Genomic DNA, 18,080 nt, shown 5'->3' with positions numbered 1-18,080 from the left:
ATGGGGATTTATTGTTACAAAACAAACAATGATTAACTGATTACTCGTGAAAATTATCCACAGCTTAATAAATAATGAAATAGTCATTAGTTGCCCTAATGTCAGCATCTCTCATTTCCTAAATAGTTAAGGGCTCAAATTAAAGTGAAAATTTCAGGGGATCCCCAAAGCCAGTAGTCTTTATCATCTGGGGATCATGAGATGTCTACAAGATTTCACATCAGTCCATCAAAAAGTTGTCTGGACTAAAGTGGTGGACTGAAAAACAACATTGTCATCCCAAGAGCCATGTTGCTAGAGTAACATGGCTAATAAAAACCAAACACAATGCTCATGAACTGTCATTAACAGTTTATTTCACACTGAATGGTGACTGACCTAGAATGATCATTGACATCAACTGTATCTTGCTCTAATGCTAGCACCACAAGTAAGGAATGCAATTAATTTGTTACAAAACAGTGCATTTGTTTGAGATCTACACTTTCAGGAATGTCTATCAGTGATGTTAGGAATGTTTAGAGTATCAGCAGTGTTAGAAAAAGACTTGGAGCGTATAATGCCAAAAACTGTGAGTGGAGTTTAAAGAACACCTGGAAAAATGTCGAGATGCTCAGTGGTGGAAGAGTCGCAGGTTGGTGTGCACCAGAGTGATGCCCTGCTCGTTACAGGCATTAATCACAACCTCGTCAGCAGCAGAGCCGGCTGGAGCTGCGATGTACGCAACGCCGCTCTGCAGACAGACACACAGAGAGGAGAAACATTAGTAAAGAAAGCATGTCAGCACACTACTGTTTTCAGTGTTAATAGAGTTTAACTAGAAGTGACATTTTTGTGGATGTCAGCAAGTGTCTGCAGGCCATTCCCATGCAATTACTTTACAAAGTGAACACATGCTTTGGTGAAAGGTGAGTCCTATTTACCCGTTTGGCACGATCTATGTTATCTCTGAAGGGGAAGAAGGCGTCAGAGCTGACAGCCACAGCCTGCAGGGAGCTGATCCAGTTCTTCTTTTCAGTCTCAGACAGAAGCTCGGGCACCTCGTCGTACATCGACTTCCAAACTGCCAAGTCTGGGCCCTGCCGACAAAATACACACACGATACATTCATTTAGTTTATTTAATGATAAGACATGACATCAAACATCAGACACCACAGAGCAGACAGGTGGACTGCGTGGACTTGACAGCCACTGTGGCCATAATTTAAACTGATCTATCCAGATAAAGAGGAATGTAGCCACAGATAACAACTCTAAGAGCTCTGTAGTTAAACTGATAATAGTGACCAGACACTGACATGAATGACTACTTGATTAATCACTTTTTGATTAACCACAGGTTGGTTAATTTCAGAAATTTAAGAACATTATTAATGCAATTTAAGACCTATTATATATCATACCGCAGAGTCTCTTGCAAAAAGTTTGGCAAATTTCAAATTCAATTTATTAGCTTTATTAAAGTCACATTAACTTAAACAATTTTAGGTTAATACTTCTAGAAGCAGCTATTTTTTGTGATGAGGAGACACCCTGGTAGCCCACACCACATCGTGAGCTCGGTGTGCTCTGAAACATTCTGACCAGGCTACAGTTTTCTTTAGCGATTATCGATTCCATGTTGGTTTGTTTTGTAGTTTAAGGGTCTGCGGACACCCTGCAACAGTAACCAACTTCTCTCTTTTGTTCATTTCAGATGCCCAGTCAGATGTGTGCATACATTTCTCAAGACTCAAGACCACTAATGGAAAATAGCAAATACAGAAGTGTATGCACTGAATGGCTATTCTTCCACAGATGCCAGTGGAAAAAAAGTGCCTGTAGTTCATTTTTACGCCTTTACCTCTCCAATGGTGTTGCTCACATACTGGTCGATGGCGTTGGCCATCTCCGCTCGCTTCACACCACTACGAAACTTCATGGTCAGGACACGAGGGTGGTGTCTGAGCCACCAGTTATCAGCTTTGTCGCCTGCCAGCCGTGTGCAGTGGATACGAGACTGCTGACCCGCACCGATACCAATAACCTGTCAAACACAAACAGGAGAAAAGAGTGGAGATAAAACCTACAGTTTGGCTGAACCAGATTCATTTGTCCTCCTTTGACCTGCCTGTTCTTACCTGTCCGTCTTTAGCATAGCAGACAGAGTTGGACTGAGTGTACTTGACAGCAATGGTGGCCACAATGAGGTCACGTACAGCTTCCTCTGACAGCTTGTGGACACAAACAATCAAATGTAAATACTCCAGACAAGTTTATGCCCATAATGAAAGAATTATTTTAAAAGGGCAAAGCCCGAACGACAATATAAAGGTAAATACTCACAGAGCCCTTGGAAACAACATTGCTGAAGAACTCCTTATCAATCAGCCCTCCATTCCTCTTTTGTTTGAGATAGAGACCAAACAACACTCTGACCTCAGTCTCATCAGGCTCATAGTCTGGATCCATCTGGAACAAAGACACACATTGTTAATCAAACTGAATATTTAATTTAACTCTGCTTCTAATCATCCTTCCTCAAATACAAAAAGTATGACAGATAGTGTTGCACTTTTTTTTTTTTTTTTTTTTTTTTTTAAAGTGGTCTGGTATTAGAATTTCTCAAAGTTTGGTACTTGTGATGGATAAATGTTGGTGTGTTCACACTTAAAGTGAAGTGAATTTCCAGCTCATGTGGCACAGACAGTGTGTCTGAATTCAGTGCAGCCTCTGATTGAGCAGCGCACTCAACAGACCATGGATGTTTTCTTTTATTTCCCTCCAGTCTCTTCTTTTCCCTCTCTTTATTAAAGCACATCACATCAGAGCAGAATCTGACTCTGAAGTGTCTGTATGTTGAGAAGCACCGCTCTGCCCCCCCCTCTCCCCTCCAGAGCCCCTCGGAGTTCAACCACTGCTCGCTGACAAAGTGATTTTTGTGCAAGTTGAACAGACTGGCACTTAATATTATTTGCCTGGGGTTTTGTTTTCCTGCTTTTTAAATCATTTAACAGCTAAACAGCAAAGAGCTACTAGCACTAGCTACAGGTCTCTTCTCAACTACGGTGGCTCTGTAGGGTCACACAGAACGAACAATAACTGACTCCCCCTGTAAATTTAGAGTAAACAGTGCTCACCATGAATATAATGACCCTGAATTTAAAAAAAGTGTCTGCATTGCTGGAGTAATTGTTTTAGAGTAAATGACCTGTTGGTTAAATCATGATTTGTAGTTTTGGAACTCTTTATGGAATAATACATGGGCAGAGCAGCTTTATAATTCATCATATATCAACATTTGACCCAATAAATATGACCATTGATGATTTGCAGCAGTGTGTCCAGGGTTAACGCCTGTTTTTTAAGTATCAAACTCATGTCATTTCACTGTCAAGTATTGTTTTGGCATCAGTTATCGTGGTACTGAACTGGGTATTGGTATCCAAGTCAAAATTTTGGTATTGTGACACCACTGACTGCTAATAAGAAAAATCTCTCACCTGAAGCACGCAGTAGTTGCCGTTCTTCTTTTTCGAGAGGATCTTGAGTGCCTCCTCATCATAACCAGGAGCAATGATACCATCCGACACCTGAGAGCAATAAAATTTAATTATTGTCAAGCAAAACAATGTTGCAGCAAAAGAAACCGCTCACTTTTTCAATTTGTGTTTGTTCTCAGTTTTACCTCTCTTGATATTATCTTGGCAGTGGGAACGTCACACACATCTGACAAAGCGATGAAGTCTCCAAAAGAAGACATCCTGTCTGAACCTGGGGGCGGAGAGGGAGTTAATTCTATGTAAAAAAGATAACATACTCCAGGTTATCTACTTTATAATTCATAGTTTCTGACCTCTTGCCCTGGCATAGGCTGTGGCCAGCGGGGTGAGATCCTTCAGCATGTCGTGCACCATGCACACTTTGGCTTCCTCTTCAGTCAGAGGAACTCCAACTGCAGCTCCTTCAGAAGAAAAATGAATTTTCACGTATAGGCTCTCAATTACATATTTGTACTGGTAAGAATGTCTGCATGTCTCCTTTGGCTCTCACCAGCAGGGCTGACATGTTTGAAGGAGGTGGCAGCAGCCATGCCGAGGGCGCTCTTCAACTCTCTGACCAGCTGCCAGGCGTTCAGAGCGTCACACAGGTTGATAAACCCGGGAGAACCGTTAACAACTGAGACGGGGAAGTGGCAACAAAAGAGAGAAAAAATAATTATGCTCAAGGATAAATTATTTGTCATTTTCTGCATTTCTACAGAAATTAGTGACATCTTTCAAAACATGCCTTAATTATCTCCCTCTCCTACAGTCAAAGGAATTACCTTTTATCTCATATAAGATTTTACTTCTCTTCTCCTTAATGATAATTGTGAGGTGACAGAAATGCTGACAAGGCACTACTGCCAAAACCTCTGCAATATTAGTTATCTTATAAATGTTGTTGACATAGTTTTGTCTTCTAGAGGTCCGCTGGTAGTGGACCTCTAGAAGACCGATTGAAGAAGGGAAAAGCCGATTGATCAGTAGATCAATAGATCCAGGTTGGCTGTTTTATTTCTAGTCTAGTGCAAAGCTAAGCTCAGCAGCTGCTGATCATAGCCTTATATTTAACTGACAGATGTGACAGTGGCATCAATCTTCTCATGTAACTCTCTGCCATTAAACTAATAAGTGTATTTCCCAAACCACCGAGCAATACTAACACCGACACATTTAGGTCAGATGAGACACCTGTGATGTGATGTGGGTCTACCTTTGAGTGGGAGGGCAGGACGCAGCGTGTAGAACTGGGCGGGTGCTTGGTGAGGGTTCATGCCGTAGCGCAGAGGCAGCTGGGAGACACCACGGCTGTACTGTCCACGAAAGTAATCTGATATGGCGTCATCATACTGTGCCGTGTGTGTGAAGGCCTGAAGAGAAAAGAACATGAAACATACTTGGATGAGAAAGACATCATCACTGTCATGACGCAACCATCCTCATCCACAGGCCCAGATCACCATCTAGTGGACCTCAGAGGCAGAATGAAATAAAAAATGTTTATGGTTATTGACAAAGCTCATGTTTTTTAATAACTAAAGGTGCTCAATAATTAAAATAAACAAAAAAACCCCATCAAATTAGAATGTAAAATTTCAATGACCAGTTATGTTTAAATATCAAAGACTTCACAATGGACTTGGAGAAACTGGGTTGACATTTTAAATATGTTACAGGTGTAGATAAAACATGACAATTAACTTTAGTCTTATTAACGTTGGTTGAACCCTGTTTTGCTGCTGTTAGCTAACTAATGTTCTCTCGGATTCTGTGACACAAAATGGATCAATTTAAAAATGGACAAAGTGATTTGGGAGACAATCCTGCAACAGTAAAGGCTCCGAAGTGTGTGGTGAGGAAATGAACACATTTAATTTAGATTAACATTGGCAGATAGTGATGCTGAGCTGAAAACAATAAACTGGTGAAATCCTATCCTAGCACATTGTCCTTTTTTTGTCATGTTATGTTATTTTTCTCATTTATTTGGTCCTCTGTTTTTTTAAACAATCACAACTGAGCCTCAAGTTACAAACGGTTGAGAAGCCCTGTTCTAATGTGTCCAAAAGCCACAGTAATAGCTGCAATGTGTTAACTAGTCATCACTCAACAATTAAGAATTTAGTACAAGGTTGTAGCTACGTCATGACAACTATATCTGCATGATGTATGTGGCAAAACAAAGCAACACACATTCTGAGCTTAAACAGATCAATTTAAGTCAACAGTTCAGTCTGACAGCATGGAGAAACTACACAGGTCATCAGATGTTAAACTCTGTGACCTAAAAACAAATGTCAACACTTGTATTTGCTTGGAGCTGAGGGTCAGTGCAAGACAAAGTCCAGTGTGGGCTTTTTATCAAAGCAAAAGACAGACCAAGTGAGGACAACACCAGGCTTAAATCAGCACTGAGAAAGACATAATTTGGTGACTACAAAAGAGAGCTGACTGATATGATCAGCACCCTTTATATAAACTGACTTTTGCCTCAGAAACCTAAATAATAAGAATCTAAGAGCATGTGGTAACTATTATGCAACCGTCATTTTAAGAGGCCTGCTCATTCATTAAAAAAGCCACAGGCATGATTCACCCCTTATTCCAAACTGAGTCTTTGCTCACAACTGAGAACAAGTCTGAACAGTGAAAGCGGGGCAGGATTAACAGATACTTGAAGTACATGTGAACAAGGAAGGCCGATAGTAACACAATTTGATTCTGATGGCACAAATCAGGAAATTATCTGCCTCAGTCCTTTTTTATTGTCTCATCAAACTTGTTATTGTTGCTGTTCTTAAAAACAGACGTCAACAGATTTGATTTGAATACTTTTTATAACTCCAGACCGTAATGTACAGCTCAAGCAATTATTCTGATTATATTCTTGATTACTCAGTCAGTCAAATGTGTGTGTGTGCTGCCAACAAATACTGATTTATTTGAAATTGTTTCATTACTACTTTTCTGCAGTATCAATACATCAGTATAAACTGTGTCTTCTTGCCCTCTCTTTTAAACGTAACTAAATTAACTTATCTTGGACTTTAAGTTCAGTAAGTTAATAGTGTCAACTTGATGTTGGAGAAAAGTCTGATCTAACAAGAAAAAAATAACTTTCTAAAAGGGTTCAGGGCTTTTTGCCACATTATAGCCTTGTTAAATTTATCTCTTAATAAAAATCTAAAAATTTATGCTGTCAGGTTTTCCCTATATCATCAAAAAAAAATCAAGATTTTTCAGTTGCTTCAAAGTTTAAATTTCCAGTTTCATCATAATACTAGTCTTAGAAATGTCAGAAAATTTTGAAAAATGCTTAAAATAATTTCCGAACACCAAAACTCATCTCCTTTTATCACAGAAAACAAAATTTGATTTGTAAAATGATTTTCAAAATTGTTTTAGCTTAATTTTCTGATGATCAACAGATTCTTTTGGCACCAATGTAGTGTTAGTTTTTTTAAGCAACAAAAAAGGAGGTTGAACAGAGTAATTAAAAGCCTGAAATTATACATGAATATTTTGTAACACATTTCAAAGACAAAAATAATGTATTTTTAAGAGGCATTTTAAGACTTTGAAATGCTTTGAGCTCTCAAAATTATGTTTTTCACTGTCTTAAAAAGATCGGAACATATCCAAAAGTTAAGCCTTAAAGAAGAGGACAGTTTGTCAAAAGCTGCTGCACACTTTCTGGAAAACATCCATGTGTAAGAATAACACTCAGAAAAGTCTATCTTGTACAATTCAGCTCATACACTTGCTAGTTAAAATTGTGGTGAAAAGAAAAAAAGACAAAAAAAAAAAAAGTCCTGTTACTTTGAGAGCCAGGGTCCTACGTGTTTCCAGGGTTGTATCTTTGTCTCCTGAACTCTCCATCTCCTTGGCAACCAGTGAATAGTCAGCAGGATCACACACAATGGTGACTCGAGCGTGATTTTTGGCTGCTGCCCTCAACAGAGTTACACCACCTGGGAAGAAAGACAAGATACCCCACTTTCCTTTAATGCACAAGCTAATAACTATAGAACACATTTGTGATGTAAAAAATAAACTTTTTAATGAAATGTGACACATCAATCATCATAAACATTATTTTAAAGTTACTAATCAAATCCATCTTAATAATCTGAAACTACATTCACACAATCTGATCTGCACAGCTCACCGATGTCTATCTGCTCCACAGCATCTTCCACAGTAACACTCGGGTTAGAGACCGTCTTCACAAACGGGTAGAGGTTGCACACCACCACTCTTAAAAGGAACAAACAAAGAATTAATGTCAGACTTTTCATAAAGACCATCACCTGTCTGTAGAAACAACCTACACACACATATCATGGACTACAAAACGACCATTTATCATTTGTACCACATGTTACCAGTGTGAAAAAAGTGCTGTGGTTCCACATTTTTAGAGTGACAGTAGAAAAATGTTTAAGTGATTTAGGTAAGATTTGCCCTTTCAGTGTGGTCATGCTCATGGCCTCGCTGAATGACCCAATTGAGAAACGAAAAATTAATTAAATTATAAAAATTGGTTTGCATCACATCACTTGGGCTATTACAAAGATTAGTGAGAACACATGAACACCGTGCACGTGGATCCTCATGTGCTCAAAGTTACGCAGTTAAATCCATTCACAGTTCATTTCTGAAGCTTGTGTGAAAACACTCGGTCCTTTGTAGAGTTTTGTTAAAGACATTACTCTGTATACCTCCACTGAAGTCATGATATTCTGCTAGAAAGACTCAAATTCATCACAGTTTGTTGCTCTGAGCCTTTTAGGTGCAGGACTTTGAGGACTGCAGGATTCTCTGTCCCACAATCTAGCTGCTCAGTGAACAATTATTTTCATTAATTAAACTGGTGCAATTACGCATTTTTGTTGCTCTGAGCAATAAAACAGCAATATGTATCTCCAATAGACACTTTGTCAATAGCAATGAGATCATTATTCAATATACAGTAAAGTTCAATTGTTTAAATCAGATGCATTTAATGCAAACCGCCCTGAAAGAACTTAACAAAGCTGCCCTGGCTCATAAATAATCATATGTCTTCATAATGGAGCGGGGTATGAGTGACACAAACAGTCAGTCATTTAACAGGTGTGTTGTTCACTTGAATTAAAACACAACAAAAGAAACAGTGCGGTGAGAAAAATTGAGAGTGCAGATAGCATGCCAGCACAACAGGGATTTTTTTTTTTTTTAATAATTAGCATGGTTAAATTCAAAGTAAAGTAGTTAAATTCAACTGCCTTTCTCCTGGTCTATATTTAAAGTAGGCTATCAATTACCAATAATTACCTATATAAACTTCAATTAAACATTTTTTTTTTCTTGAAAGTATTTTCAGTGATGTTGCCCAGGCCTTTGTTTTTGCCTAAAATATCTCCAAAGACTGAAAAATGCCCATCACACATGATGTCTTCTAATGCATTTTTGTCCAAAACTCAAAAGATATTCAACTTTCAGTTTTATTAAACAGAGAAAAGCAGCAAATATTCACATTTGAGAGGCTGAAGGTAGCATATATATGTTTTTTCCTTACAAATTACTATAAATGATTTTTGTCTTGCTTAAAGTTACTAAAACAAGTTTTAAACTGGTTATGAAACTCTATATATGAGCCTCTATATGACCTACATAAGCAAACAAGATCATGTGCAAGAAGATTTGGTGTTTCTATACAGTTATTCTTAATGCCTGCCATCAGGTCGGATTCTCCTTGAAATCAGATGAAACAATTAACAGCATGCAGAAGAGAAGAGTCTGTGTTTACCTTTTCCCAGGCAAGGTTACATTACCTAGTTAAAGAGAAGCAGGAGATTTTTCTTTGAATAATTATATTTTTGATGTTATATTTTGTGGTTATGGGAGGGGAAACACTACTGGGTTTGTTCACAGGGGCCTCTAAAATTGGCACAATAAGGAGGATCTTACAGTTTAACTTTAACTAATGATTGATCGATTAATCATTTAAGCACAACAAACTACCTGGCCTCAATTAACCTTTAATATCAAATCACTGCAACAGACTTTGCACACACTTTTCACAGCTTGTTAATTATTCTTATATTGCTGCTGTTTAAGTAATTCCTTGAAATACTTGCTCTTGGTGTGATACCCTGTAAAACCATAAGGAGCCATACAGGGAGAGCTTCATATTTACTCTTCCATCCTAATCAACGATTCAGTCAGCCTCTGTCTCTTTATCACATCCACACAAAGAGAGGAATGCTCCCCATTTAGTTTGGGAGTCGAGACACTGTGAAGTCTCTTATCTGACCACATTCTTCAAGTCCCAAACAAATGAGAGTCACAAGACGAGTTTATGGCAGGAGCAGCAGTTTCCCAATTAACCAGCTGCTAAATGAACTGCATGTGCTTCCTAATGGCACAACACAAGTCTATACTCTAACCATAATAGCTTGTGATCTGCACGACAGCCACAAGGTCATGCATGCTCTTTGATTCAACTACGCTTTGTAGTAATTATCTGTAACTGTACTGCAGGGACCAATATTAACACCAGCAACTATGGCTATCAAAAGTATGGACATATTGATACTTTTGTGATACAACATGTTAAAAATGATACAAAACTGTACATTTTAGTTTCAAAAAAGTACTGAAGATTTTTATAGTAGTAGTATCAAGACCTCAGATAGTTCAGTCTTTTTCTGTACCAGCACTGTGTGCAGGGTGTTAATTAAAAGAAAAAAAGAAAGAAAGAAAAATCCTATTTTGTGTGCCTTGTACTTTTTTTCTTTTTGTCATGGTATTTAAAGAAGTACTGAGCATTGCTTTAGTATACAAGTACTGTATCAAACTTTAAAACTTTGGTATCTTGACAACCGGGGTTCAACATTTGTTTTTTTTTTGTTGTTTTTTTTAACCTGCTCAGTCGCCCCCGTATAAACTGTTTTATGTATTAATGATTTGCAAATAACAACAAAGACTTCAGTTCAGTCATGTTTAATCTAGGGCTGCAACATCAATAAAATGCCAGAAAATATAAATAGTGAAAATGTCTATCCCAGTTTTTCAAAGTCCAAAACACCAAGATATTCAGTTTAATATAATTAACAAAGAAAAGCGGAAAATCTCCATATCTGAGAGGCTGAAAACAGCATTTTCTGCCATTTTGCATGAAAAATTACTTGAACAATTGATCAATTATCAAAATATTTTAAGAGTTTAATTATATTTTACCATTTTGCTGGTCAGGCAAGTGATTTGCCAGATTTACTTGCCCAACATGGGATTTACTTGCCTTGGAAAGGTCTTATAGTTGAGCCTTAATAAATATACCAGCCACAAGCAAAATGCTGGTAAAATATGCAAGTGGCTGGAAGATTTGCTTCACTCAGCAGTGGAGCTGCAATGACTAATTGCATAATTGATTATTAAATTTATTGCAAACTATTTTTCTAGTTGATGAATCAGTTGGAGTACTTCTATTTTAAGAAAAAAAATGTCAGAATTGTCTGATTTCAGCTTCTCGAATGTGAGTAGTTTCTGGTTTATTTAGTTTTCTCTGACGGTAAATTGAATATATTTAAGTTAGACTTAGTTAAGACTCACTGTCCATTTGGCTGGTGGACAAAAAAAAATTTTGGACCCTGCTGCACTGATCATAAATGCAAACACATTTTATTTTGCAGCTGAGACCTGTTTTAAATATTGTTTGTGTGTTTAAATGTTTTGTATTTTTGCAGCAGTTTGTCATGTTTTTCTCACCTGACCAGGCTGTAGCCCAGCTTCTCCATGTCTGCTGAGTCACTGGGGGTTTTCCTGGCCAGGATGCCTCCATGGACGGCGGGATGGAGGGTCTTCACTCTGCCTCCCAGCATCTCCGGGTGTCCAGTCAGCTCAGACACGTCCCTGACACACAGCAGGGCGGAGACACTCACAGGTTAGAGGAGGACATCTACAGGTAGCTGCTAGATTCAGTGGAACCGATGGAAAAATAAAAAAAACTTTTAGGACGCACCTGACAGCCAGTCCAGCATCACGCAGGGCTTTGGCTGTACCACCTGAGGCCACCAGAGACAGACCCACATCCACCAGCCTTTTGGCGAAGTCCACCAGTCCAGTTTTGTCTGACACACTCAAAAGAGCTGCGAGGACACGTGCAAACATTTTCCCTGATTATTACCGACGCTAAAGAGAAGTAAAACGCATGTTTTGGCGAGACACCACTGACCACGTTGGCTAATGTTAGCCAGAGCTAACTTAGCATCCTGCATGTCGCAGAGCAAAACTTTATAATGACGACATGAATTAATTAAATGTGAATAAAACCTCTCACCGAGCTCTGAGGAGGCCATGTTCACAGTCTGCAGGCTGTCTGTCTGTCTGTCTGTCTGTACGGAGGAACACCGTCTCTCTGTCACTCTTCACTCAGGTAGAGAAGTTAGCAAACACTGTACAGTTTTGTTAGAGGAGGCTGAGACTACAAACCTTTCATTGCTTCATCATGTGCTTCAAAACTAGAAAGACCCGCCCTGCTCAGGTCGGCCCGCCCCTGACACACAAACGCACCCCGAGGAGCCACACTGCGCAGAAAATGCGCATTTTCATCCTCATCGTGGCGCTGTAAGTAAACTGAAGATGTCAGCGTAGATACTCTGATAGCATCAGTTATATCAGAACTGAAGTATTTCTTCAGTGAAAGAAGAGCAAAAAGCAACACTGAAGGCTTTTTTATGAACAAAATTTTCAAACATACAAGAACTTGTAAGGGAAACACATAAACATAACCGAAATGGTTGATATAAAAATAAGAATAAGAATAACTTTATTTATGTAGCTCTGAGTTTATAAAGTGCAGAGGAGCAGGAGGCAAAATAACAACAGAAGGCCAAACAGGAGCAAGACAAAATTGAGCTAAAAATGAGGTAAAACTAACACACAAGCAAAGACACTAAAACATATTAAAACGATACAAAACAGTAAAAGAGATAACAGTAAAACAAGAAAAACATGACATTAAGAATAAATTGAAATATACAGGGAGGAGATTACAGGAACAAAAGGAATGGAATAAGACAACATCATGTAATGTCAATATAAATAAAAACACATAAAAGAATAAACATATTAAAAAGAGACAACGATACATAAAAGCAAGTCTATAAAAATGGGATTTAAGAAGTGATTTAAAAGATGTCACTGATTCTGGTCGTCCCAAAGTCGAGGGGCCCTGATGGAAAAAGCGTGGTCACCTTTAGATTTAAGCCTCGACTGTGGAACAGATAGGAGGCCTGAGGCTGTGTATTGGCTCATGAGGGGTCAATATTTCAGCTATGTGGCCAGGGGCCAGACCCAGACAGGCTCTAAAAGTGATCAATAAAATCTTAACATCAATTCTAAAATGCTTAGGAAGTCAATGGAGGGAAGGCAGGGTTGGGCTGATGTGTCTGTCCACATTGTGATCTGACCAAAATCTTTTGGCCACAGGACATGAGGAAAACATATGTTTGTCTGGTACATTACAGAATGAGCAAAGATCCGCTTCAAACTTAAACCTTCTTTTCAGAAATTCAGCAACAGGGTAAACCTCATTATTTTAAAATATGTTTCCTTGACCTTAGGTGGAATAGGCCATTTAATAAATTTGAAATTAAATTTATTCATCAAAGACACAGTTTCATTATCAGGAACTTTGGATTTCGTAACAGCATTAATAATTTTGTTATTACATTTTCTATCAACTAAATTATAACCATTAATCACTAAGTTTACATTTGAATATATTAAATTATTGTGGATTTAATTAAGCAATGGGGTTGCTTTGCAAATTATCCACTTGTTTCATTGTTTCATCGGTAACACCTGTGTTTACATCACTATTTCAGATCAATATGGCTGCCATGAAAAAAGTCTGTTGAGAAAAATAGAGAATATTATTAAATAGAGCAATATAAATATCTTATTTCCTGAACATATCTATACATACATACATCCAGTCTGTCCATGATGAATAGCTTCTGCTAAAAACTGGGTCAAGTCAATCAAAGTGTCTTCTCTTATGTTGCCACAGGAGGGCAGACATGGACCTCGATAGTGCTCATGCTTGACTGTTTCTTCTTTTCAGTTTTGTCATTTAGATCCATGTCGTTTCTTCACATATAATCTACAGTTTAACATGCAAACATCAATGACAACTTAGGCTGACTGAAATTTATGTGCAGAGCTGTGACTGCACAACTTCTATTTTTGATTGCAGATCACTCTGAACAAAACAAAACTTTTTTTTGGTAACACTTTTCCATGGCACCCATATCTATATTGCATTGCATCATAAACAAACTGTGCTTATAGCAATGTATAATTACAGTCACAAGCCCTTATAAATATTCATAATTGTTTTTAACCATTAATCATCATAACACATTGTAATGCATTTTATAACGACTTACAAGATCAAGTATCATAATACTTAATAACTGCTGGTCATTCACTTGCTTTTTGGCCATAGTCATACAGCAGCATACTATCGTTATCATTGTTGTAATACATTATAACCATTTTCCAATGCATTGTGATCACAGTATAATGCATTATAATGTAATTATGATGAAGCACACCTATATTTTAGGGGGAACATTAGTGCAGTGTATACAGAATGTCCATCAATTGGTTGTTCATCATTAAAACATGTCAAATTGGAGTACACAGTTTCTGTTAAAGGGACAGTACACCCCAAAATCAAAAATACATATTTTACCTCTGGCCTGTAGTGCTTTTTTCCCCATCAAGATTTTATTTTATTTTTTTTTGGGGGGGGGCATGAATTTTGGAGATGTCATTCATAGAGATACCTGCCTTCTCTAAAATATAACGAGACTAAATGCAGGTGGCCTGTCATGCTCAAAGCACCAGAAAAAATACATGTGAAAAGTTAAAAGCCAGATAGAAGATTATGGTTTTGGTAGGTTACCAAACAGATCCCTGTAAGGAACGTTCCAGGAATGTTGTGGGAATGTTATGTTTCAGCTGGGTCTTTATATTAAGATCTAGTTGAATTAGCCTACAATAAAACAACGGTATTGGTGTGTTTTTTGTTTTCTTTGTTTGATTTAAATTCTTGTTGCTGATCAGCAGAATTGAAGGTTACACTGACGCCATGAAGGGCCACGAACATCACTATATATGCACTGTAATTGGTAAAACACCTGTAACATACATTTCCTGCAACAATAAATGACGCTCATGAATACATTCCCCCCCTCGGCCACACCTTTTCAATAAACTTTATTGGCAAAAAACTGTGCCTTTTCCATGCTTTCGAACAGCGTTTTAAGTCGGACAGATGTGAATTTATTGGGCCCCGTCAGTCACTCCCTGACTCACCCATTAGTTAAGTGACAGGACAGGGGCCCGCCCGGGGAAACCTGCACCAATACGTGTGATTACGTTAAAAGATCGCACAATCTGTTCATATTTACGTAATGAGGCTGACATTTTGCTGATTGATTAAACTACAGGGTGTAAATATTTTAAGGGGTCTCTGATTTATAATCCAACAAAGCAAAAAAGAGGCCGATTTATTTGTCTAACTATGAAAATGGGAGTTTCTGGTAACTGCTCTGTGTTCGAGGGCCGGGCTGACATCTCAGAGGTGACTTGAGTGATTCAATAGACAGTGAAACATTTTTATAGAAAGACACAGCCTCTCTGTGCATTATTGGTTTAAAAAAGACAGAGGCAGGAAGGCCGTCAGCACTTTTGTCGGGCTGGCTTGTTGAGAAAACTGACAGCATTATCAGCAGTAACTGTAATTTACGCAGGGAATTTTTAATCAACATGACTGGTGTATTCAGATTAAATTAGAAGAGAAACAGAATCAATGACCTCCATATATTGCTCCACTGCCTTATCAATTAGCTGTGATTTTTGTACTGTGTCAGAGGGGCCTGTGTCATAAAACAGGCCAAATGGCATTAGTCATGCAGCTGACAAGTCACACAACTAAATGAGCTCCTATTGATTCGCATGATTTTTCATCAGCCAAATTAAAAGCTGCAGTTTGATAGAGGTTCACTCTGCAGGCTTGTTATGTATTCTGTTCTCCCCTATTAAATCAAGTCTGAAAAGTTCAATGAAAACTCCTCTCAAGTCCTTTAAGTCAACGTTTAAACAGTCAAGGTGGTCATTTTGACTCTTTTCAATTTAAGATGTGCAAAAACTCTGCTGCTGGTATCTGACTTTTCCTGTAAGTGTTTGTATTTTCATTTAAATTTTGTTTTTTAAAAATATAAATTACACAAAAAGCAAAGAAAATTTTTACGTACTCCAGCTGTGGGTGGTCATATTGACCACACAGAAATTGCCACTTTTTGCACAGTTGAAGATGCATCTTGGTTGCTTAGCGACTATCATTTTCTCTGTCAGTGAAGCTTCACAACTCGTCACGATTTCCAATTAAAATACAAAGAATTAATTAATTAGACTCAATTAAAAATAAAGTACAAAGCACCCTCACTTATTAAAACTAGCTCCAACTTTTGGTTTCATTTTTGCTCTCATTTCCAGCCTTTTCATTATTTTTTGTGATGAAAATTTGTAATTATTAATGTTAAAAGAACACGTTATAACATAATCTTGTGAAATACATTTAACTCTTTCTCGCTCTGAGTAATTCTAGATTAATCTAAAATTTGAATCAGATCACTGATAATTGTTATCCTACAAAAAATACTGTTGTGAATATATGCAACTGTTATGGTTTACACATGATGGCATGCAGATTGATAAATAAATTTTATGTCAAAGGTCAAAATTAGGGCTAAAGGTGTAGTATGCAGGATTTTCTTAAAAACAATGTACTCATAGGAAAATGATGTCTCTTAATTATCACTTATGACCTACTAGAAGTGTGTACTGGTGTTTGAATACCTGCAGAGATGCTGCTCTCTGCCTGTATTTTCTTCTTTTCTCATATTTTTCTGTTTTCAGGATGTTTCTGGGCTTCAGCTTTTGGGCAGTGATGTGTAGCACCATCCAATACAGCGCACAGGTTGTGATTCTGGCATTGTGTTGAGGTGTGGACGTGTTTATTTGGATTTAAGAACGTAACTGCTGTGAAATAATGTAACATATTATTTCCCTGATTCATTGTTTTGTTCATTGTTCCTTCACTTCATTCACTCTCTGCCTCTCTTGAACAGCGTTACTATCTCTCTCCCTCTCTCTTGTTCGTTCAGACGGGGAGGAGGCACCAATTTCGAACGACGTGTTAACAAACAGCAACCGAAAAATCCTGAATATTTAACCTTTAAACGTGTAACTGGTAGCGTTCATTGGGTGAATTGAACAGATTAGTTGATGCTGCTGCTGTTTTCAGCTTTCAGTTAGTGACAGGCTTTAACCAGGTTGGTTAATGACTGAATGTTGAGCTCTTAAACTGCAAAGGTATCCCAGAGTATTTTTTAATGTATAATCTTTATTTTCCCATCACTCTGTTCTTCTTTTATTTTTTAAAATCTGTGATAGCAGGTGAATGGGGATTTCAACTGACGCTGAAAATGTTTTCATCACACTTTATTGCAAACTTTAGCTGTTACTAGACATTGCTCCCACAGAATAGTGTCACAAATTTTGGCAGTTGTTTATTAGAAATTGTTTGTGACAACACAACCAGAGATGTCACAAAATCTGAAGGGTCACAAATTTTAATATAGCCCTCACTAAAAATCAAAGCTATCAAACATTTGTGACCTTATCTAAATAAATACTATGGTGGCAACTTGTTTGGCAACAGTTACCAAAATAAAACATGCAATAAAGTCTGATAAAAAAAACATTTGCGGGGGCAGTATAGCTGAACAGCTACACAGGTCACAGAATATGATGGGTCAAGTCCTTCAATTATTATTTTGGGGCCACACGAATGTAATTGACTTAATTTAACATCTTTTCTTTGTATTAAACTGCTCATGAACTGTATAATATTGATTACATGCGAGAAGATAAGACAGAAACTTGTGTATTAGGCCTACTTCTGCTGGAGAGACCCAGTTTATTATTATGATTCAGCTACTTTCCTGTGCGACAAAAACTCCCATCAGGTTTTAAAGAGATGACTTCCAATCACTGCTCAGCCCTGCTTTGTTTTGTTTTCTTTTTTTCTCACAAGAGGGGGTCGATGTCTGTCCAGCCAGTTAGGAATGCATTTAATCACTATATAAACATGTGACTGTGGTCTGAGAAGGGGCTAAATGACACCATGCTGCATGTCCTCCAATCTGCTCTTTAATCACAACCCTTTACATGGCTGCCCAATAAAACCGCCCCGCCGCACTAACACACACTCATCATGCCGTTGCTCTTGGAAATTAAAATGGGCCTGTGTGACATCACCATCAGGCTTTTGATTGCTTTACTTCCTCTTCATTAACTTAATTATTTGGCTATCAGTAAACCCCACAGAGTAATTAATATCTGAGAGCCTTTGTAATAAATTAAAACTGTGAACTGAGAATTACCTTTTGCTGTGCTTTGCTAGCAGATGCAGCGCGGTGGCTGTGGACGAACA

At 37.9% G+C, this 18,080-nt stretch overlaps 1 protein-coding gene across 1 annotated transcript; it reads right to left on the bottom strand.

The window, feature by feature from the left end:
* Positions 1–336: 336 nt before the first annotated feature.
* Positions 337–12,006, bottom strand: atic (5-aminoimidazole-4-carboxamide ribonucleotide formyltransferase/IMP cyclohydrolase). Its single transcript, XM_084714633.1, has 15 exons — positions 11,850–12,006; positions 11,532–11,658; positions 11,279–11,422; positions 7,695–7,783; positions 7,346–7,497; positions 4,740–4,896; positions 4,035–4,160; positions 3,838–3,945; positions 3,670–3,755; positions 3,485–3,574; positions 2,328–2,453; positions 2,123–2,215; positions 1,846–2,028; positions 924–1,079; positions 337–733 (listed from the first exon to the last, which is right to left on the bottom strand). The coding sequence occupies exons 1-15, from the start codon at positions 11,866–11,868 to the stop codon at positions 614–616; spliced, it is 1,776 nt and encodes a 591-aa protein (XP_084570759.1). The 5' UTR covers positions 11,869–12,006; the 3' UTR covers positions 337–613.
* Positions 12,007–18,080: the final 6,074 nt, after the last annotated feature.

Source organism: Lutjanus erythropterus, chromosome 1, assembly GCF_056507025.1.
Source record: "Lutjanus erythropterus isolate fLutEry1 chromosome 1, fLutEry1.hap2, whole genome shotgun sequence".
NCBI lineage: Eukaryota > Metazoa > Chordata > Actinopteri > Lutjaniformes > Lutjanidae > Lutjanus > Lutjanus erythropterus.
The sequence above is the reverse complement of the archived record's forward strand: the minus strand, read 5'-3'. Positions and strand labels throughout refer to the sequence as shown.

Bases quoted from the DNA above. Each gene is read 5' to 3' on its own strand.
- atic (XM_084714633.1), bottom strand. The intron at 3,575-3,669 runs GTAAAACTGAGA...TATTGCTCTCAG, and splicing joins CCAAGATAATATCAAGAGAG to GTGTCGGATGGTATCATTGC. The intron at 2,454-3,484 runs GTGAGAGATTTT...TCTTTGTTCCAG, and splicing joins GCAACTACTGCGTGCTTCAG to ATGGATCCAGACTATGAGCC.